This window comes from Camelus dromedarius, chromosome 34 (genome assembly GCF_036321535.1).
Source record: "Camelus dromedarius isolate mCamDro1 chromosome 34, mCamDro1.pat, whole genome shotgun sequence".
NCBI lineage: Eukaryota > Metazoa > Chordata > Mammalia > Artiodactyla > Camelidae > Camelus > Camelus dromedarius.
In genome coordinates this window covers 14,403,356-14,427,088 of record NC_087469.1, presented here as the reverse complement: position 1 = coordinate 14,427,088, position 23,733 = coordinate 14,403,356, and the positions used below count along the sequence as shown (strand labels likewise).

General features: G+C 36.1%; 1 protein-coding gene across 2 annotated transcripts; it reads right to left on the bottom strand.

Annotated features, from left to right (window-relative positions):
- Positions 1-2,793: 2,793 nt before the first annotated feature.
- Positions 2,794-22,673, bottom strand: CHEK1 (checkpoint kinase 1). 2 transcript variants are annotated; one of them, XM_010986484.3, is made up of 13 exons: positions 22,581-22,673; positions 21,732-21,816; positions 19,914-20,137; positions 18,658-18,722; positions 18,495-18,564; positions 13,755-13,943; positions 13,217-13,321; positions 11,446-11,541; positions 8,510-8,618; positions 8,162-8,339; positions 7,760-7,891; positions 4,883-4,984; positions 2,794-3,681 (listed from the first exon to the last, which is right to left on the bottom strand). In XM_010986484.3, the coding sequence occupies exons 2-13, from the start codon at positions 21,794-21,796 to the stop codon at positions 3,586-3,588; spliced, it is 1,431 nt and encodes a 476-aa protein (XP_010984786.1). In that variant the 5' UTR covers positions 21,797-21,816; positions 22,581-22,673; the 3' UTR covers positions 2,794-3,585. The 2 variants fall into 2 exon arrangements, with proteins under 2 accessions (XP_010984786.1, XP_064338268.1); XM_064482198.1 differs by lacking the exon at positions 19,914-20,137.
- Between the last annotated feature and the right edge of the window lie 1,060 nt (positions 22,674-23,733).

Below are 23,733 nucleotides of genomic sequence, written 5' to 3'. Positions count from 1 at the left end.
TCTCTCCTATGCCCTGCTACCCATTCTTCTATGCCCTCTGTCTTCCCTATTCCCTTACCCAACTCTTAGCATTCTTTTCTTTTTCAATAAATTCTGCATGACTAAAAAGATGCAGATACCAGACAGACGTCTTTTCCTGTCAGCAAGTGGCAAGGTCACCCTGAGCTTCTTTCCACTCCACACGCTAAAGTGGGTGCATTTTTTGTACCCTAATGTTCATAGCAGCACTATTTACAATAGCCAAGACATGAAAGCAACCTAAATGTCCATTGAGAGATGAATGGATAAAAATGTGGTATGTGTACACACACACACACACACACACACACACACACACACACACACACTGGAACATAACTTAGCCATAAAAAAGAATGAAATAATGCCATTTGCAGCAACATAGATGGACCTAGAGATTATCATATTAAGTGAAATAAGTCAGAGAATGACAAATATGTACCACTTATACGTGGAATCTAAAAAAATGGTACAAATGAACTTACTTACAGAACAGAAATGGACTCACAGACACAGAAAACAAATGTATGGTTACTAAAGAGTGGAGGAGATGTGAGGGATAAATTAGGAGTTCAGGATTAACATATTATACACTACTATATTTAAAATAAATAAACAACAATGACCGACTGTATAGCACAGGGAACTGTATTTAATATCTCATAATTACCTATAACAGAAAAGAATCTGAAAAAGAATATGTATATATAACTGAATCACTGTACACCAAAAAATAACACAAAATTATAAGTCAACTATACTTCCACTAAAAAAAAAATATAAAGTGGGTGCATTTTTAAACTATTCCCTGTTCCTCAAAGTGAACCACCACACCACCCCTGCCCCACCCCAACCCCCAGTTGCCACAGGGGCAGAGACCAAAAAAAAAATGCAATAGGGGTTACCTTTTTAGGAGCTTAAAAACGATATCACAGGTCCTTTTCTCTGACCTCCAAACTTTCCATCCCTATAGAAACCACACACACTTCTACTTATTATGGTGTTCAACTCACCCCTTCTTTGGCTCTGGAGAGTCTTCAGTCAAGACTCTACCCTTAACATAATTATAACAATAAATTGACTCCTTTGATTTTACTTGCTATGTAAATATGTAGGTCATAATTATCACATCTTCTCACACATAATGTTACTGGTTCATCTCAGCAGAGAGGGGCAGGTGGAAATCCCACAGTCCCTCCTCTCACCTTGTATTGGTATTATGTTCTTCAAGGTATTTTCACATACATGGTTGCATCTGTTCCTCAGAAAAGAGCCCAGAAGAGTAGTCAGGAAAGATAGCATCATCCTTAGTTTATAAGTAAGAAAATGTGACATAAAAATGTTTTATATATTCATACTCTGTATTGTTCTGAACTTGTCAGGTTTACAGAGCTACAGGGAGCCATGGCCAGATTTCAAAACCAAATCTACATGATCTCAGTCTGTTTGCACCACACTATGACTATTAGCCAAAATGGTCCTTTCAAGACCAAAATCAAACCTCTCTCCTACACAAGCCCATTTCCTATTAGTCATTGCTCCCCCACACCTCTGCGTAAAAGCCGTTGAGATCAACTGGGGAGTCTTAACGGTGCCTTACCTTTAATTTTTATAAAATCTAATTTATCAATGTTTTATTTACAGGTAGGGCTTTTGATTTCATACATAAGAACTCAGAATCCCAGAATAATTCTCAACTTGAAATATAGTTTACTGGGGGGCAAGAAAGAAACAAAATTCTACTAACATTGTGGACACTTTTTTTTGAGGGAGGGGGATAAGTATTAGGGGGATAAATATATTAAATATAGCTAAATCTATTCACAATATATGTTGTGGAAATGAATTCAAATATGTTGTTGAAATTTAAGGGCAGAGGAGTTCTGGCTTCCAATAATAGTGGATTCGTTTGGTTGAACTAGCCCTACTTCAGATAACTATAAACTCTGAACAAAAATTCAGAAACAACTATTTTAAAGTTTCTTGAAGGGAACTATATAGAAGTTTTTTCTATTTGTATTTGTATTTTGTATTTGTATATTTTATGTATATTTGCTGAATTGAATAGAAGTTGCTGAATTGAATACAGAATATGAAAACCACATCAAGGAAGATTTCTAGAGTTTTGACTCAAGAAACTGGGGAGCTAATGTAACATTTATTTAGATGGGGAATTTAGGGAGGAATAGGTTGGAGGACATGGATCAGAAGCTGGTTTTGGCCATAAGATGACTATTAGTCAAGGGGTAACGTCAGGGAGGCTGTGGCTATAAAAGCCTGGAACTCAGGGGAGAGGTCAAAGCCAGAGACAACTTTGATTCTGAGAATTACTGATGGCTGGCTGACAATTCTCAAGAACAAAATTTCTTTCATATTTGAGAATGCACTGGCTCAATTCTTAGGAGCCTCCTGTAGGTCTGAATTGATTCCTCTTATGGGTATACTACAGTAACACAATTCACCAGTATATACCTTATATGATAAACTCGATAAAATTTCATGCTTTTGGCCTCAGACTAAGATAACTGACTAATTTTTATAAATTACCAAGGAAAAGGAATACAGGGTCCCAATCGAATACATTCAAAAGTTAGTATGAATTTTATCGGAAGAACAAGGTCTTACTAAAACTAATAGGTAAAAGGTCCTACGGATAGGAATAGGAACTAATAGGAATCAGATCTATTTCCATCATAGCTTCCTCACGTCTCCCCGCTCTTGCACTCCTTACCACCTGGAAGCTTAGTCACCAGTAAGTTCACAGAGTTAGCTATCCACTTTCAAAATAGAATTTATTTCTGTAATAAAGAATTAAAATATGGCTGTGAAAGTAGAAAATAATACAGAAAAATATTTAAAATGTGCAACAGTAATTCAGAGTAAAGGTAGTTAAGCACTAGAGTTCATGCTCAACTTCTACTTGACAGACCAATCCATATTTTATATATTGTTAACTACACCAGAAAAACAAAACATACCGACTTGCCATTTTAATTAATAATTATAATTCAAAAACAGGTTTATATACCTGGTCAGGCCCTTTTGAAAATATAAGTACAAATCTTAGGGATATATTTTGATGTTGGCATCACTTCATAGACTGATAAATCTACTGTCCCAAAGTCATAGGTTGTTTTTATTAACTCATTCATGCAATTAAGTCAACATGGAGGAAATATGTACTTTTTGGATGAAACTAAATGTTTTGGTAAAAATAGGACAAGAGTATCATTTTTCATTATGTTGGTAATAAAAGCTGGTAAACGCATGTATCCCCAAAGCTTGGTTTACACCAGGTGGGTCTCAAATTCAGACACTAACCGCAGGTGAAGAAATATCTAATGAATTCTATCCACCCCTTCCCCAAAGTTTTACTTACAGTTAAGATATAGGTATTATTTGTATGAAGAACATACAAAAAAGGATTGAAAAATGTTTGGCTAGAAGGAAGACAGCTCTTCAGGGACTACTGCTTGCAGTTTGCAGAGTAAGATAATCTTCTCTAGGAAGAATAATGTCCACATAGCAGCACTATATTCACCAGGAATCCCAGAGCCAGTGGATCTATCATGTGGCAGGAAGCCAAACCTTCTGGCTGCTTACAACATCACTCAGCTTCCCTTTAATCTTCAGGAAGTGTCTCTTGAATTCCAATCCATCACCCTATGTTAGGAATAATATCCAAAACTAATGTCAAAAACATGAGACCATGCCGTAAAATTAAACTTTCTTTAATGGAAAGTAGAGACAGACATCCATAATTACGTCCAGCTACAATTATCTTCAGGTCCTCTTATGAAGACAAAATATCTTGGGAGAAGAAATGGCTACATAAATATTTCTGACTTGATCTGGGGCCCAGAGAGCAGAAACAATGGCATCCTGTCTTTTTCAAGTGGTATCTTTGGACCAATGTCATTGTTTTTCATAGGCACTGGGAGTTTATAAACTAAAAATAAGCCACCCAACCACACTTAAGTCTTGCCAAAATACTGTGGCAACAAAGCCAGTGATTCAGTTATCAGAAGGATTTCACTACACTAGGATCTTACTTTAATTCCCCACCAAGCATCTGGACGACAGAATTGCAGCAAATCTCTCATACAAAGAACGTGGCCTACTCTTCCGATCTCATTTAGAGCCACGTACAATCTCTCAGGAAATAGAGAAAATGCTATTTTGGTCTTATACACCAAGGGCTTTAAAACTCTAACCCCAGAACCACTAATTTCTAAAGAAAGAATTAGAAATGTGAACAAAACTCTATGTATATAAGTATTAATCATAGAGTTGCCTGTAATAGATAAAGGTTCATTAATTATAATGTGCAAACATTTTGAAAAATAATTTTTATGAAAAAGATATTGTATACAAATTCAACAAGAAAAAGTTTAGAATGCTACAAAATATTAAGGGTAATCAAGGGTAATTATTTTAATAGTAAAAATAATTTAGGACTACTTTTATTTTCTTATGTGTTATTTATTTATAGATTCTAAAAAAATAAAAACTTGTAATAAGGAAAATGTCATTTGAAAATACTTTGTTTTAGAAGAAAAGATAATGACAAGAACAAATGTTTATGATACTAAATTTGAAAAAAACCCTAGTTACCTTATATTTATAAATATAATGCCATTAAAAAAAATCCCCACATAAGAGTATTTCCAAATAGTACATATTATAAATAGTAGTAAGGCTACTATAATAAAATATCAAAAACCTGTATTCTCTTTGGATGATAAAATTAAGCTTGATTCTTACTTTCTTCTTTACACTTTATGTTATTTTTTAAATTTCTAAAATGAACATGTAATACTTTAGCAAAACAAAAGTTAAAAAAAAAAAGTGCTATTTTACATACCTTAGAAAGCCGGAAGTCAACCAAGATCTTCTCATCCATTTCCACCAAATTCACTTTGAAAATCAGTTTATTGTTTCTTCTATCTGTTGTTGATACAGTAACCTATGAAAATAAAAATAAGATTAAGCCAGATGTGTGAGTAGAAAATACTCTAAATAAAAACTGTAATCTCAGCTGAGTGATAATACTGGGATAAAAATGTGAAAGACACTTCTGTGACAGGAGCAGTGCCAGCTGAAAATCTCACTTCTCCCAGGGTCTTTACTCTCTCTACAGGTGTGGATGTGCCCAGCCAGACCTACCTCTCAACAGGATGCAGCTCCATTATCAGGGATTCAGTCTATGTGAACTCTTAGCAACAAAATTAATTTAGTATTTTACCAAAATACAACTGAAAGGAGAAACAACTGAAGAGAATAAAAAGAGACTGAGAGGGAAAACAACATTATTAACACACAAGAAAGAAAAAGAGGCCAGACTTGTGGGTGAAAAGCTGTAATGGTGATCAAAAGATGGCAAAAGTCCTGAGAAGCTTTTGAACTCCCACTTTTAGTGTTTCAGAAGCCCAGGCAAGAAGAGTGACATGGAAAGAAAGGCCCAGCCAACAGCCAGCACCGAGGCCCCAAATATGGATAAGGCAACCAGACCACCAGCCATAGTGAAGCCGTCAAATGACTATAGCTTTTTCAGAACACTGAAAACTAACTGAAAGCTTGCAGCAACACAGGTGCATACATACAAAACAGAAGAAAACTTGTAAAAACTGAGTTTTCTCACTCTAACTACCTTATTCCCATCGCCCACTCCTCCTTAGCTCAGTAGTAGCCTTGAAAATAACAGTCCGCATTCCAGGTTCAGGAACAAATGCAGCAGAATAAACCTCATTCATAAATTGTCTTAAACTTATCTACCTCCCTGGAAGACCTGCTCAAAACACTTGTCTTTATTTTGCCTGCCTGACTAGATAGAACTTGTGCTAAAGCTGCCACCTGGAGAACATGTATCAAAAATATTTACAGGCAAATGCTTGATTTAGCCTTTGCTTACTGAGGCAAAGGAAAACAGTTGGGGGAAATAACAGATTACCAAAAAAGGCTGAAATAAAGGGCTTGAGAGTGAGAGGTTTTGAGGGAAAAGGGCTCTGAAAATCTCTCACATATTTCTGGAAATCTAAAAGGCTATACTCATACCCAGGGCACTGTACACACTGAGGAAAGGTCTGAGAAGGCTCTAAGCTCTATTTCTTGCTGACCAGAGGTACTGCACAAACAGGAAGAGAAGGCTAAGGCAGAGCTATAAACTGCCTGGCTGGGTATTGACAGCATGCCCCAACACACACACACACACACACACACACACCCCCTCTGCCAATGGATAAACAAAATATAGTCTATCTATACAATGGACTAGCATTCACCCATTAAAAAAAATACAGTACTGGTAAATGCTACAACATGAATTAACCTTGAAAATAATATGCTAAGTAAAAGAAGCAAACACAAAGGGTCACATACTATATGGTTCCGTTTATATGAAATGTCCAGAACAGGTAGTCCACAGAGAGTATGTTACTCGTTGCCAGGGAATGAATGGAGGAAGAAATGAGTAATGACTGCTAATTGGTAGGAAGTTTATTTGGGGGCAATGGAATGTTCTAGAATCAAATGGTAACAGCTGCACAATCTTGTGAATATATTTAAAACCACTAAATTGTACACTTTAAAATGGTTAAAGTGATGATTTGTATATCACGTGAATTTTATCTCAATAAATCTACCTAAAAAAAAAAGAGTCAAGTATCAATCAGGTGAGAGGAAAATCAGACTGGCCTCAGATTTCTACACAGTAACATTTGCCCCTAACTTTCAAATTTGAAAGCTTACAAATTTACAGAAAAACTGGAAGAATAATACAATAAATAACCACAAACTCTTCATTGGCTATATCAAGCTAGATAAGCATATGTTTACTTATCTTTTTTTATGTGATTGTCCTTTGTTTTCTTTAGTTTTTCATTTTTTTTTTTTTGCAGGGGGAGGTAATTAGGTTTATCTATTTATTTAGTTTTTTGATGGAGGTACTGGGGATTGAATCCAGGACCTCATGCATGCTAAGTATGCACTCTACCACTTGAGCTATACCCTCCCTGTTTCTTCTTTAGTTTTTAAACTAAGTTACAAATGGCATTCATTGCACTTCAACATGTGTCTCCTACAAAGACATTCTACTACAAACCATAATATCATGATCACATCAAAGAAATCTGACAATGATACAAAAACATCACCTTATATAAAACTGATATTCAAATTTTCCAAATTGTTCCAGTAATATCCTTCAAAGCTTTTTTCTTTAAATCCATAATCTAGTAAAAGGTCATGTACTGCATTATTTATCAGGCCTCTTTAGTCTCTTTCAGCACAAAATATTCCTCTCTCTTTGCTTTTCATGATATTAAGATTTTTGAAAACTCTAAAGACAGATTAAAATGTCAGTGTTGTAAATATGCTATAATAATATAAATGACAAAAACTGGTAGGTGGGAGCAGGGGAGATGAAGGAGGTATGGGATTGTTAACGGATCCATCTCTCATAGAAGGGAGTCAGCCGTTAACTGTTATAATTTAAGTTATTACATAGTTTTTAAGAAAATAATGATGTGAGTCTTAACATTTTTAATAACCTTAGGGATGTCTTTTTAAAATATTATTTAAGGTAAAGAACACTTTATGTAAATTCCTTCAATTTCAATTGTTTCTTTTTTCAAATTAAACTAATTACTTTATATTTTTAAAATACACTGATAATGATAGTTTTTTACTCAAATATTTAAATTTTTCTTCAGGAAAAGACAAAATGAAAATCAATGAAACATACCTGATTCATACAACTTTTCTTCCATTGATAGCCTAGTTTCTCACAAGTCTCTTTCAGGCATTGATAAGATTTGTCTGCATCCAATTTGGTAAAAAATCGTGTCATTCTTTTGACCAAGCGCTGCCAGGGGTTCTACAGGTTAAATAGAGGAAAGCTGCATAAATCATTGGATTTACCACCAAAAGCAGTCATATCATAGCTATTTGGTCTGAAAATTCTTTTCTCAGACTTAGGTTTCTTATATATGAAGGTCTCCCATAATTCTCTCCTCCTTGTCAAAAAAAAAAAAAAACTATAAAGTGTTAATATATATTTCTAAGATTTATATATTTTTAAAAAGATTTTAAGACAACAAAAAATGAAGGGCTTCCATGATTTATTTGAAGAACTAAATTCCCTTACCTGTGAGGATCCTGGGGTACCAAGTAACTGACTATTCAAAAGCATATGATCAGGACATGTGGGCTGGGAAAAACTGATCCCTTGTACCAATTTATCAATGTATGCAGGGCTGGTGTCCCATAAGGAAAGTCCTGTCCGTGGTTCTGGCTGAGAACTGGAATACTTCACATTTTCTTCACTGAAGTATTAAGATATGGAGAAAAATATATCTTTAAATAAAATTCATCAGGCCTTTCTTATATCACATTACCATTCTTACACTGATATAAATTATATTCATCTTAAGAAAATAAAATATATGTATATTATTTTTCATGGGCTACTTGATCTTTTATTAATCAATCTTACCTAGAAGCACTGTTTACTGGAGAGAAGTCCAAATTGGATTGAATGTGCTTAGAGAATCCACCAGGCGACTCTGATATACCACCTGAAGTGACTCGGGGCCTCTTTGCCCCTAAAAAAATAAATAAATAAATATAAATGCTTTCAAGTTTCCTGTGGAGGTATTTTTTAATTAACCCAGTGGGCAACTTGAAGAAGTAAACCCATATCTAAATCCATTTATTTAACACAAAATACTTATATGACAAATAGTGGTTCTTCCTACATAATTTTATGAGAAATGTGATTATCAGAACTTACAGGGTAAGTTATTATGAACTTACAGGGTATCATGTTAAGGCCATAATTTTAATGGTACTATTTACGGTAAGAGAACAGTGTTCTATGAAGACTGAGAAACCCAGCTAAAGGATCAAAACTTTTCAAAATAAAAAGTAGTTTATGATAATGACAATGAACATTATGAATCTGCTCTATCCAACGTTCTTTGTTCCCCTGGAAAAGCTTTACCAAGAATAATTATTATACAGAATATGATGCCACTATAAATTCATGGCTACTACCCTTAGCTAGATCCTCACTCAACACTTGACAGTCAGTCCTATGGTTCTCTATTCAGTTTCCTCTCCTTTTCTCCACAATGATTCTTTCAAAATTTCTATACTCCTGTCAAATTACCAAGACCACGCTCTAGCACCTCATTACTTAGCATGATACCATCTCCCATTTCATAAAGAAAATAAAGTCATTAGAAATTCCTTCAACTTGCCACCACCAAATCTGCTAACTTACACTTGCATTCCTACCCATCCTCTCCTCTCTTCCATCCTCCCATCAAACATTCATCCCTCTACTTGTACTTGAGCCCATACCCTCCTATCTCCTCAGGGATCTTGGGGTTCTTTCATTTCCTCTCTTTTAGACTTTCCTCTTCCTCGCAACTGGATTTGTCCCCAAACCATTTACCCATGCTTAAGTTTAGCCAACCTTTTTATTTATTAATCCATTCATTTAAATATTTTATTAAGCCTACTCTGTATCAGGCAGTAAGATGGAAGAAACAGCATGTTGGTATGCTGACAAGAAAGAGCCAGCATAGAGGGAAGAGTTAATAATGCAGGAGAGAGAGAAGAATTGCTAGACAATGTCCCTGCATAGAAAAGAGAACTAGGTCTATCGCACAAGAGAAAGGGCTGGTGTGTAACTGGAGCAGACTATCTACCCAGAGCAACAGGGGAGGAAGCAGACTCATGAGCATGAAGGCCGTTAGGTGGGTGAAGATGGTGGTGGGAGCTTGCGGAAGTTCCTTTGTTATTGCTTCTGTTTCCCAGCAAAATAGGAAGCACTGCCAGCAGCTGAGAGTGAGGATGGAGAAGGAGGTATTAGAAGTTAAAGAGAAAAGAAAAGGTATAAAAATGTGATTTAGGAGAGGAGGGTGGTAAAAGAAGTGGGAAAATGCATTTTGATTGCCTGGCAGAATAAAGAGCCCACTTGAGATCAGTGATCCTGAATTTAAAGCAAACACTGTTGTATATTTTTTGCCAACTGCAATCAGCCACAGAGGTATAAGTGTAGAGTAGGTAGAAAACTGGATTAAACTTGGATTAGGTTCTGCTCAGTAAGTATGATGAGAAGAGAATGGGCAAGGAAGTTGACAACAAATGTAAAGAAGTCATTATAATGACTAATCTTGGGATTTAAAATAGTGAGGATGGAGCTCAGGACCTACGGAGGAGGCAGATAAAAGATAGTGAAAAGGTGGTAGAATTAATGGATTGCAAGTCCAGGTAGGTTCAAAGGATGGCTTGAGTCAGGGTACTAGGAGGAAACCAAAAAAATATATATACACTGGTGGTCAGAGCAGTATGCCTGAAGACAAGATCAGTAGAGGGAGAGAAAGTCAAAGAAATGTGGGGTCAGGATATTAATTAGAAGGGTCATCTAAATGAATATTTAAATCACACACACACACAACACACCCCCCTCACACCTCTATGAAATAATTTTACTTAACTTCTCAAATTAAACATGTCCAAAATCAAATAGAATTTCCTCCCAAATCTGTTTTTCCTCCTGAGTTACATCCCAGTAAATGGTTCCACCATTCACAAGGTTGTTCAAACCAGAAAGGAGACATCCTTGATCCTCATTCTCCTTCATTTTCCACATGTAAACAATCACCAGTACTATCAATTCTAGATCTTAAATTCCTTTGGAATCTACCTCTTCTTTCCAATCCCATTGTCATTAACCTAGTCCAGCCTACCATCTTCTCACATCTAGGATCAAAAACAATGAAAAAAAAAAAATTGCTAGAAAGATCTTTTAAAACCAAATATACGAGCATGTCACTTGCTTGCTTAAAATCTCTCAAAAGGTTTTCCCAGTGGCCTTCAGTTAAACCCCAAGATCCTTAATGTGGTTTACAAGGTCCTGCACAACTACCTATCTCTTCAGCCTCATCTCAAATCTCTCTCCTTCTCCCCCGTCTCTATTCACTCATTTACTCAACAAACATTTACTGACATGGTCCATGCCACATTGGCCTCCTGTCAAGTTCCTCAAATGCATCACTTTCTAAACTCAAAGACATTCCAAATGCTGCTTCCATGTTCAGAATCTGACATTCATTTTGCTAGTACTCATATAGCTGGCTCCCCTTTAATTTTCAAATCTTAGATTTAATGCGATTTCCTCAGGAAGACAAGTTTTCTCTGGCACTTAAGATTTGTCAAATTCTTAGCTATAGCCTCTGACTGTCCACTTTATAATTATTAATAAATTTAAAATTTTTTTATATTTCTATTTTTTATATTAGACATTATAAACTCCATGAGGACAGAGACCACAGCTACTTTGTGTTATTGTTTTATGATACTGACTTTGCACGTTCCTTTTCTTTCACAGAGAAAAAAAAACTTGTATTTTGAGGATATTACCTTTCTTGAGTGGTTTGTTGTACCATCTATCTTTTTTGATGTCTGGGATGGTAATCCTTACTGATGGATTCTCAACTAGGATTTTATGCAGCAGAGCTGAAAACAAAACATTAAGGTATTATTTATAAAAGAGTCACGCAAATTAGAAAAGGCTATATAGCTTGTGGTGCAGAACACACATCCTCTATTGCTCTCCTTATGTCCAAATGTTATTTTGGGGGAGGAGAAAGAATAAAGTTACTAAATTACTGCTTTAATTTCATGCAGTTGTTCTTTGCTACTGTCTATATCTTAGAATATTCTTGCCAGATCTGATTCTCAGTTGTTTGAAATAAACAGAACAAGAGCCAGGTGGAAATGTCTCTCTGCACATGATGATATTTACAAGAAGATACAAAAAAACCTCTTACCCATTTTTTTTTAATAAACAGTTGGGATTTTTTTTTTTTTTATAAACCCTCTTACTCATTTCTAATACCAAGCTTCATTGTTCCAATATGTCATATTAAGTCCTCATTCACACAGTTTTGTAAGGGAAATTTACTTCCCAATAATTTTTAAAAGATGGTAATAAAAGTAACCATCACCCTAAGGTACCTTAATTATCTTGATAGAGAACCTCCTAACACCAAAATAATTTTCTGATGGACCAAAGATTTAAGTGAAAAAAAAAAAAAAAAATGAAGCCATGGAAACATAGGAATTTTTTTTCTAATGCTGAGGGTAAAAAAGACCTTTTCAAACAAGACAATAAAGTCAAAAACCACTAAGGACAAGATACTAGATTTAAATAAAGATATAAAACTTCTGTATGCCAAAATAGCATAAACAAAATAAAAATACATGGCAAGTTATCAAAAATATTTGTAACAAATGTGAAGATTTAATGACAGTAATTTTTTTTAAAAAACCTCATATAAAGTAGTAAGAAAATTTCCTACCCAAAACAATCAAAATAGACACATCCACAAAAACAGACAAAAAGCTAATAAATATATAATGGGTATACAAGGTCATTGGTACTAAACTGAAAAAAAAAAAACAAAAAAACAGTGAATATATTTCTTATAGGTAGGCCTATTAAAAAAAAAAGTTTAAATGTAAACTAATGAAACTGTGATGAAATGGTACAAAACTTCTGGAAGCAATCTGGCAAAGTAAATCATCATAATTAAAAACTGTACACATCTTTGACTCTGCAATTGCACTTTTGGAGCTTTATTTTAATTAAATAATTTAAAAGCATGTGCGAAGATTAAGTCATATGGATGATCATCATATCTCTTTCAAAAAAGTGAAAAACCACAAAAAATTCTGAATCTCTAAAAAGGTGAACTGGATAAGTATAGTAAAGCATCATAGCCTTTAAAAACAATGATGCAGACCTACAATTATAGTCATGGAAAAATGTTCACAAAGCATTAACACAAAAAAACAGGTTAAAAAATAGCATGTATAATGCGCTATCTCATTTTTTCTAAAAAACACACATACTTATAAATAATATACATTTATAACAAACATATATTTTTTTTTACTACAAAGTATAGAAGCACATATCAAAATATTAAGCTATTTCTGAGTGCTGGGATTATCGAGTTGGACTTTTTAAATTTTTATTTATTATTTTTCTAATTTATCTACAAGGATTGTGGAGTATTTACGTAATGATTTAAAAGTTAAAAAGAAAAAAAGGTAAGGAAAAAATTCAAACAGCACCGGGCTTCATTAGTCAAGAAATCAGTACTTTAAATCAAGATAACCCAGTTACCTAGAGGAGCAGAATCGATTTTTTTCCAAGGGTTGAGGTATGTTTTTTTTTCTTTCCAATCACAATATTCCTGACAACTATCGCTAGGCTGGTCCCACGGCAACTCTAAAAAAGAAACACATCCCAGCTTTGTGAGTGTTTGCATCATTATATAGTACAGATTTTAAGGGAAAATAATTAATGACACAAATCTATTAACAGTTTCCTCTAAATTAATTCAATATGGCTCCCAAACTAAGAATGCACAGAAATTGTAGAGACATTCCTAAGATAGACAATCCACTTCATGCTTTACTCTTTCCAAAAATGTTCACATGAATTTTAAAAGAGAGAGTTACTGTGATATTTCATTTTATAGCTATACATAGTTCATTTTCAAAAACCGTTGGGATTAAAAGTTCCACCTTAGCTATAAGTAAGTTAATATTAAAATACTATCACATAAATATGGATTCCTTTGATTTATTTCACTTATTTTGGTATAACAAATCTGGCTCTCCATAGGACAGAAATTTTATCGTGATTAAATAGCTCTCACCTCCGGCCAACATTGCAGTAAGTACTATTCCACAGGACCAAACATCAACTGGTTCTGCATGAAATTCTTTTCTCTTTAGAAGTTCTGGAGCAACATACGGTAAAGTGCCACACATCTTGTTCAATAAACGCTCACGATTATTATGTCGGAACACCGTTGCCAAGCCAAAATCAGAGATTTTGAGGTTATCTAAATCAAAGGGAAAAAAGGATGGCACTAGATAAAAATGTTTTATAAATAGATATACTTAGAAGAATTGAATTTTACTGGAAAAACTACTGGTGTTACTTAAGATTTGTAGAACTTCTCTACCTTAAAATGACCAAGAAGAAATAAAAGAAGAAGAAATAAAAGACACCATCATATAGCTAAAACTAGAAAGAGGCCTCATGGGTTCTATCAGCTTAAGACAAATATGGTCAATACGGAAACTGTATGGGCCAGGGTACAAAAAGATACTGGAGTCAAAAGGGCCTTCTAGAAAGGAGCACTCCAGACTTGGGCTGAAAGCAGAGCCACACCCTCGTCAGTTTGTGCAGAGGGCAGGAGGGAGACATCAATAATACACTGGGCACAACGATCTCAGCAGCTAACAAACCCAGCTGGCCAGAAGAAAACATGTAAAGACACAACAGAACTAAAGATCCACAAAACACCAGAACTTCTTGTCAAAGTGTTTAAGTTTAGAAAAGGAGGAGGAATTCTGTACAAAAAATAAGCCAGAAGAGCAAATTTCCACTCTAACTTCCCATCTTTAACATATGCAAACTGTAGGCAGAACTTTAACCTTAAAAACTACTTAGTGAATATCTATTGTAACTGAGTGACACTGTGCTAGCTAATGTAGGTAGATACATTACTGAAGACTAACAGTAACAACTGCCATGAAGGTTATAAAAATATAGAATGTTACAAGATCTTATAGGAAGGGGATCTAACCTAGTCTTCAGTTAGGGGAGATCCCCATTATCAGGTGTCAACTGGTACAACCTTTTTAGAAAGCAGTCTGGCAAAGTATGCCAAAATTTGAAATATGCATGCCCTTTGAAGCAGCAGTTCCCACTTCTAGGACCATATCCACAAAAATATTTCCATAAATTCAACAAACATAGGGATATTCATAACAATATTATTTATAAACAACTCAATGTCAATCAATAAAGAAATGATTAAATCTTATAGCATACATGTAAGTAGTTGCTAAAAACAAAAAAAAAACCAAGCTGTATCTATATGCACTGACAAGGAATCGGGTATAAATGTAAAAAAAGGCAAGTGCCATAACAAATATTTATTATAACATGACCCAATCTTTACATTGACCTGTGCACAAATTTATAGAATAGTCATCAGTGCTCTGTTTTTTTAAGCTAGAAACAATGTAAATGTCCCAAAATAGGGGATTGGTTCTTTAAAAATCAATTACATCCACCCAATATAATATGTAAGCAATGATGCTTACTTATATGACTTGGGAGGTAGCCACTGTAATTATCCTTTTAGGAGCTATATGTGGCATAATCTTTACAAACCACTGAGATTAAGAGCTCCAAGTTACCTGTAAGTAGTAATCACTGAAAATACTAATGGATGACCATAGTATTCCTTAGATTTTGTTGTTTCACTATATCTGCAACATAATACTCAGAGAACTGCATATAATAAATTTTAAATTGAGGAGTGTGGTTAATTCTGAGAAAAAGAAAGGGGCACACATTTGTGAAGGGATTCACAAAAAGACTTCAACTACATTGGTAATATTTTCTTTGTTTTTTTAAAGATTATTATTGAATAGAAACAAAAGATTATTTATATAATATGTAAGATATGAAAAAAATCAATATAATGAACATCTGGTCGCCTAACACTGAGTTTAAGAACATTCTGTTGCCTTTGAAATCTCCTATAAATCCTCCCCTAAATAGATTCCCTTTCCTAACTCCTTAGAAGTAACCACCATCCTGATTTTTGTTTTAATATGCCCTTTCTTTTCTTCTTTATTTTTTGTATGTTTGTATCTCTAAACAATATATTTGGTTTTATACATTTTAAACTTCATATAAATAGAACCGTGCTTGTATGAATTCTTCTGCAACTTTTTTTTTGGCTCTATTATCATTATATTCTAGAAATTCATCCCTGTCATTACTTGCACCTATCAATCATCCATTTCTTAACTTATCTATTCTACTGCTGATACATATTTGGGTTGTTTCCAGTGTTTTCTGTTATAAGCACCACTGCTGTGAACAGCATATATATATGTAATTTTTTTTAAGTCAGGTGGGTTACTGAGGTGTTTATATATATTCCGTTTATCCTCACAAACCAGGTAGATTCTCTTAATATCCCTATTTTTATAGATGAGGAAAGTGAGGCAGAGAGAGTTAAGCAACGTACCCAAGACCACACACCTACCATGAGGTGGCCTCGATTAAACCCAGGTTCAAATGACTCTAAAGCTCAGACCCTTAACACTATGCTATATGCCTTTAACACTTAGAAACATAATCCTTCCTTTCCAGAAGATTTTATGTAGCTTGAAACCTGCATTTAATCAAAATAGGACTTAATTTGAGATGAGTAATGGGAGGAATTGATTATAATTCCATCAAGGCTATTACTATTCAAAAAGTAATACACATAGGACAAAAAGGCATCTCCCAGTTTGTGCTCTCATTTCTCAGGATTCATCAACAGACCATTCTACAGTTCCTTTTCCCCATACACCAAATTTTTTCAATATCTAAAATTTTGCTATGCACCTTATGAAACAACTTGTGGAAGGCTAAGTAACGAGAGGAGGATCTTAAGTAGGTAGGTTAATAAAAAGGCATCTAAAAGATATTAACCAAAATATTAACCTTGGTTATAACGATTGGTGGGTTTCTGGTGATTTTTTACTTTCTTCTTTATACTTTTTTTTTAAAATTAATTAATTAATTTATTTCTGTCTTGAGGGGAGGTAATTAGGTGTATTTATTCACTTGTTTATTTCAATGGAGATACTGGGGATTGAACCCAGGACCTCATGCATGCCAAGCACACGCTCTACCACTGAGCTATGCCCTCCCCCTCTTCTTTATACTTCTGATCTTATTTTATGATTATCTTTTATCTTTATAAAGAGGAAAAAAACAGTATTTTTAGTTTGGCAACAAAGTGTTCAGATCCCAGATATTACTAAATATTCACATCTCCATTATTATATATGCTGGCTTAATTTATCCCCTTATATGAAGGTCAATTACAGAGCTAGAAAGAGGAAGCTGATGAGAACATACCCTGGTACTTGTGATGGGGCACAATACTGCCAGAAACACTAAACCTCAGGGTTAGACAAGAAGTTAAAAGTACTTTAGTCCAACCAGCCAAGCAATGTTTAAATTCCCTTTACAATATCCCTGTTTGTGAATTAATAATCCAGTGTTTAAGTCTCATGTTATGAACCCACCGCAAAGCAACCTGTTTAGTTTCTGGACAGATCCATTAATGGGAGTCATCCTTATACTAATCCCAACTGTTTCCGTCAGCCACACATTGTGAAAAGCTGTACTTAACAAATAGTAAGTTTTCCTTAAGTTCCTCAATTATTTCTTATTCTAGCCCTTTCATCATTCTGGTCACTCTCCCATAAAAGTACTTCAGCAACTACATACATTTTACAGTCCTGTCCCAAACACCCATTATTTCCGGTGTGGCCTCACAGAGAAGTGTTGGGTGCTACCTTCCTCATTCTCACCTTAGTACCTTAGTTTTCTTTCTTTCTTTCTTTCTTTCTTTCTTTTTATTGAAGTATAGTCAGCTTACAATGTTGCATCAATTTCTGGTATATAGCATAATAGTTCAGCCATACATATACGCACATATATTTGTTTTCATATTCTCTTTCATTATAGGTCACTGCAAGACATTGAATATAGTTCCCTGTGCTACACAGTATAAACTTGTTGTTTATCTATTTTATACACAGTAGTTCGTATCCGGAAATTTCACTTTAGTTTTCTAATGACCAGATCACACTGATGACTAACATGAAGCGTGTTGCCTTGCAAGTCCTTTCAGACCTGCTCTGCTGCCAAAGACATGCCATTAAACTGTACTTATTTGGTTAGTTTTTTAATCCAAATACTGGACTTTACATCTTTCCCCATTGGAAAACAACTTGTTAACTATGACCCACCTCTCTAGTTTGCTAAATTCATTCATTCAGTAACATTTTTGAAAGCCTATTTTCCAGGCACTATTCTAATACATTAAACAAAACAAAAATCATTGCGCCTCATGCAGCTGATATTTTATCACCCTTTTTTTTGATCCTGATTCTCTAAGTCAACATTTTCACTATCCATTCCTCAGTTTTTATGACATCCATAAAATATAACTGAACTCCTTGCATCTTTATCCAAGTCATAAATTAAAAAGAACAAACAGGACAAGGCTAAGGTCCAGGGTATTTCAACAGAAATGTCCCTTTATTTATTCATTAAAGAGTTGTTTAAGACAATTTGTATAGTTATTCATCCAGTGAGATACCTGTGTACCTAGATCAGATTTCTCTATCACAGCCACAACTATATCATGAAGGACTTGTGAAGTCTAAATATACTGAGCCTCCCAAATTCCCTAGGCTTTTCTGATCTTCTGTCCTGAAGTTTCAATAATGCAAAAGCCTTGACCCTGCCTCTGTACAGCTGTATTAAAATAATTCATGTAGCAGTGACAAAATGCTAAACTTACCCCTTTCATCCAATAGGAGATTTTCTGGCTTAATGTCCCTGTGAGTTATCCCAATACCATGCAGATAAACCTGTGAGAGAAGCAGAGGACGTATACCAGAATTGGGTAACTTACTTCACTAATACTAATTTTAAGTAAAAGGAAAAGAGACAGCTGTACCTACCACCCCTGCCATGAGTTGATGGAAGAACCTCTGAGCATCTTGTTCAGGCATGCCTATGTCTGGCTCTATAAGAATTAATTATGAAAGTTTAGTAGGTAAATATAATCACGCATCAACCACAAAGTCTCCTAATTCTAAAGTTAAACATTTACAAAGAGAAATCTTATGCCAACAATTAAAAGGTTCTGGAGTCCACTAATATATATAGTACTTAAAAACTCACATTTCCTCATCTAAGTGGCAAAAATAAATTAACATCACAGGAAAATCACAGAGAAATAACAAACTATTACCCAAATCAAAAATGTGAGCCATACCTTGAAAGTCCCTTCTTATTTTATACTAGCCATGATTTACTTGGTATCCTTTAAATTCTCCCCTAATTTCTTTTTTTTTTCTTTTTTTTCCGCTAATTTCTTCTAAATGCTATGCCAATATTTTTTCCACTCCTGAAATGTAATTGCCAAAGTGGAAGCCTGGGCAAATCTAAGCTGATTTCACTAAATATTTAACAACAGGTTTAAACTTCATATCATTTCCCACACTACAAAGCCATGAATGCCTGTGAATTCCTTCAGGAAATAGTTTTATTAAGGAGGTTTCTTCTGTCAGTTATCTTGCTATATTTTGACCTCCCTCATTAACTTTTAATTTCTTTTATACTCAATTCTCTCCTAAGATACATACTAGAGATCCTAATCACCACTTCTTAAACTGTTACTAGCTCTAAATAATAAATTCAGATCCACAGGATATATTTTGTGTACTTCTTAGTGCTCTTCAATATCCAGACTTTGAATCTACACAGAACATTTAAGTAGCAAACACAGAATTTACTTAATAGATATAAAGTAATCCTAGAAAATTCTCAATTATTTCACTTATATAACAATATACTATTATTTTGGATCTGTAAATGTATGCAATGATTTCATGTGACTAGAACGTCTCCAAAGAAAAAAAATTGCATAGGCCTATGATATATTGCATTTATGATACTTCACCATGAGATCCCAGTTTGATTATCATTCTTAAACTCCATAAAGCAGCAATCCCAACCAAAGTCACTTATACAACTTGGGAAAAGTTGCTTTGATGACACCACATATGCATTCGGCATTTACATAAGTTGCAAAAACAAGAAAATTTACTCCATTTTCACTACTGCATAAGCAATTCTGAATGGACAATGAACAAACAGCAGGCCCAAGATTAAAAAATAAATTTAAAATAATTATTTTAAAGCTTTTCCATACCTATTCTATCAAAAAGTTCTCCCCCACTACAATATTCCAGAAATAGATACTGGATATTGCCTTCTCTCCTGTGACCATAGAATTTCACTACATTCTCATGATTTAACATTTTATTGATACAGATCTCTTTCTTAATATTTTCTGGACAGTCTATGGCACGCTTCATGTCCACAATTTTCACTGCAACTGCTTCTTCAGTTCTTCTATTCACAGCAAGTTGAACTCTAAAAAGAAAAACAGTAATAATATTCCAGACCCTTGAATTCTATTTCTTTTAAAACTTCAAAAAAATTAAATATAACTCATCCAAAACTATTTTACTATTACTTTCTCCACCTGGGAAAAACCATGGCAATGGTTTCTGCAATGTTCTCAAAAGATACTACTCCTTTCTGAAATGTGAAGTATGATAGCTAATGCTCCAAAGAAGTCATTATGCTGTACAAGCAAAAGTGATTCAATAAATGCTTGATAAAATAAATTAAACGGGGTAATAGCAATTCTAGGCCACATCACATATACACATGCTCTATTGTTTTTCTTCCAGTTGTACTGAGATATAACTGACATAAAGCACTGAAATGATTATCATTGTGAGTTCAGTGAATATCCATTATCTCTTATAGATACAAAGTTAAATAGAAGAAAATACATAATTTTCCTTGTGATGAGAACTCTTTAGTATTTAACTTTCGTATATAACATACAGCAGTGTTAATTATATTTATCATGTTGTACATTACATCCCTAGTACTTTATCTTATAACTGGAAGTTTGCACCTTTGGCTGCCTTCATTCACTGCCCCTACCCCCACACCCTGCTTCTGGTAACCACAAATCTGATTTCTTTTTCTATAAGTTCGTTTTTGAAGTATAATGGACCTACAACACTACGTCAGTTCCTGTAACAACATAAGATTTGATATTTCTATACATTTCAAAATGATCTGCACGATAAGTCTAGTTAGGTTATGTCACCATACAAAGATGTTACATAGTTACTGACTATATTCCCCACGCTATACATTTCACGCTGGAGGCTCATTTATTTTGCCACTGTAAGTCTGTACCTGGTCATCTCCCTCATGTATTTCTCTTCTCCCCACACCATCCTCCCCTCTGGCAACTACCTGTTTGTTCTCTGAATCTGTTTCTCTTTTGTTATGTTTGTTCACTTGTTTTGTTTTTTAGATTCCACATATTAAGTGAAATCACACTTTGTCTTTGTCTGTCTGACTTATTTACCTTAACATAATACCCTTTAGGTCTATCCACGTTGTCCCAAATGGCAAGGTTTCATTCTTGCTCTATTCATTTAATTTTAACATTACCTAATATTTATTAATCCGATACTATGTATGTCTATGGCAACTGTTCTAAGTACCTACAGGGATATGTAACTATTATTGCAATTTTACAGCTGAGGAAACGGAAACACACAAGGCCATTAAGAAGCTGGCCTAAGAACACAAAACAATGACTAGTATGTGGTAGAGTGAGGATCTGAAACCAGGCAGTCTGACTCCGGAGTCTTCATTTGTTCATTTAACCACTTTGCTTAAACCACAGGAAGGAATAAGTGGGAGAAGAAACTGACTCCCTAAGTCTCTTCCAGCTCTTTAAAAATGTTTTCTAAAAATGGAGGGGTAAAAATTAATCCTTACGAAAGATTGTGTTGCTTCAGTTCCCCCAAAGTTTTGGATTTCAAATGCAAATATCTGTTTTATAAGGCGTCACTGTGTTAGAATAAACAACTCCAAAACAACAGACAGAAAACTAGAGCAACTGTGAAGGCACGGCAAAAGGACTCAAACTCACTCTCCATAGGCACCTTCTCCCAGGGTTTGCACCAAGTCCCAGTCTTCCACAAAGGGCACTGCCATGATTCCATCAAGTGCCACGGCTGTAAAAGGCAGGAACCCAGAAAAGACGGTGGGTGAGGATAAGCTTCAATCATCTGTAAAGCCACTGAGCCCTGCCTCTTGCTGTGATTCCTCAAGATAAATTACAGCTCCTGGTTTCCCCTTACGCCTCATCCATATTTTATCCAAATCTTTAAACCACAAGCAAGTATTCTAAACTCTGGCATTTCGTTGGTAAATCACATACCCACTCCTACGCAAACGGAAGGCCGAACCCTCGCCTTCCAGCCGGCAGAGGACAAGTACTAGTCGCGTTGGGGAGTTGGGGGGGGCTTGTGCTTTACGGTGGGGGCCTGGGGAAGGGGGTGAGAGGTGAGGGCTTGGATCAGAGTAAGGGGAGGCCGGCTAGTGGAGCAGGAAATAATACCTACGACGACCGCAGCCCCTCCTCCCCACTCGCTCACTCCCAATTCCTACTCCCACCCCGTCCCCGAGGCCCGGAGGAGCCCGGGGCGGGGCCAAACTGCCCCCAAGAAGCGGAAGGAAGGGCTGGGTGGCACGCGGACGGCTGGGCCAAACCTTGGGGGCTCCCAGCCAGCAGGGGGGTCGTCTCTCCAGTCCCTGTACGGCAGGGACTCCTGACACCACACTCCTCCCCTCTCCGAAACCGCCCCTCCCCGGGAGTCTCTCCGATCCCCTGGGCTCGGCATCGATAGCTTTCTCTAGCCGTGCCTCTCCTAAGTCGTACAGACGCCGAACTGCGGCTCCAGGCGCCTTTCCCATTCTACCGGCCGCCCCTCCTCACCAGGCCGTCCTCTGCCCGCCACCACAGGAATCCAAATGCAGAGCTTTTCCCGCCAAAACTTGCGGCGTCATACTGTCGCAAACGCACGCTCCCGTGCCGTAAAGCAGGGAGGCGTGCGTTCCCGGCCCCTCTGCTCTGCAGACTGGCTGCACCTGGAGCCGGCGCCGACGTTCCGCGCAGGTTCGGGCCGGCCGAGCCCGGGTTACTTTGGAGTCCGAGGAGAGCCTGGCTGAACCTCCGGGCCCAAACGCGGGCCCCGCCTGGCTCTCTGCCCGCCGCCCGACCGACGTCCGAGCACCTCGCCCCGCTGCCTGGCAGGGTTGGGGATCACACTCTATCAGTGTTGCTTCTGTAACTTTATAGCGCGGCCCCGATAAAACTAGAGCCAAGAAGCTAGGAACAGCTGTTGAGAACTGATCCTCTGAAGAATAAAAGGTGGTGGGAGCGAGAAGCATCCAAGACCGACCGCACAGAAGGCGGGTGGGAAGGCATCAGGATGAAGAAAGCTATTCTTTTGTAGTTTGAAGTAATGTCAGGATGACCAGTTTTGCCTTGTCTTGTCTGAACAGGCTGCAAAACAATACCTCAACCCAAACTTACTGAGTAAATGCAGCTACATAGCTTAGTTCTACCTCCTCTCTTATTGGTGTGTACGAAATGGGCAGGCAGAAGGGAAAAAGGTTGCATTTTACGATGCAAATTTTAAAAGCAGAGTAACCAATTTTGGTGGGTAAGTAAATTGTGGGAAATGGACTAGCTGGAGAACTAATGTGAAAAAATTTAAATAGGCACCCCCCTCCCCGACAGTGAACTAGACTGGAACTCAAGGCTCAGGCAAAATCATCTCCGTCAGATTCTCAAAACTGGGCCACACACACTGAGCGTAACTAGCTCTTCATTGTAATAGTGTAAAATATGTTACACAGAAGTGCACAATTAGATTTAAAGAAGCAAAGTCAGGGATAAAAACCAAGACCAGAACATTCTTGAAATGCGTATGTGAGAAGTTTCTAACTATGACGTCACAGCGTAGGCTTCTTGTAATAAAGTAAGTTTTCCAGATCATTTACTCCATTTTCTCTAGTTTCTGGCACTGTGTGCTGCAAACAAAGAATATGAAGAAAGGTAGAGGACCTGCACAGTTCCTTTGTGT

Coding starts and splice junctions, on each gene's coding strand:
- CHEK1 (XM_010986484.3), bottom strand. CDS start 21,796: ATGGCAGTGCCCTTTGTGGAAGACTGGGACTTGGTGCAAACCCTGGGA. Junction 18,723..19,913: donor AGAACTTTTTGATAGAATAG/GTATGGAAAAGC, acceptor TAATTCTTATAG/AGCCAGACATAGGCATGCCT. Junction 7,892..8,161: donor GTACCCCAGGATCCTCACAG/GTAAGGGAATTT, acceptor TTTAACCTGTAG/AACCCCTGGCAGCGCTTGGT.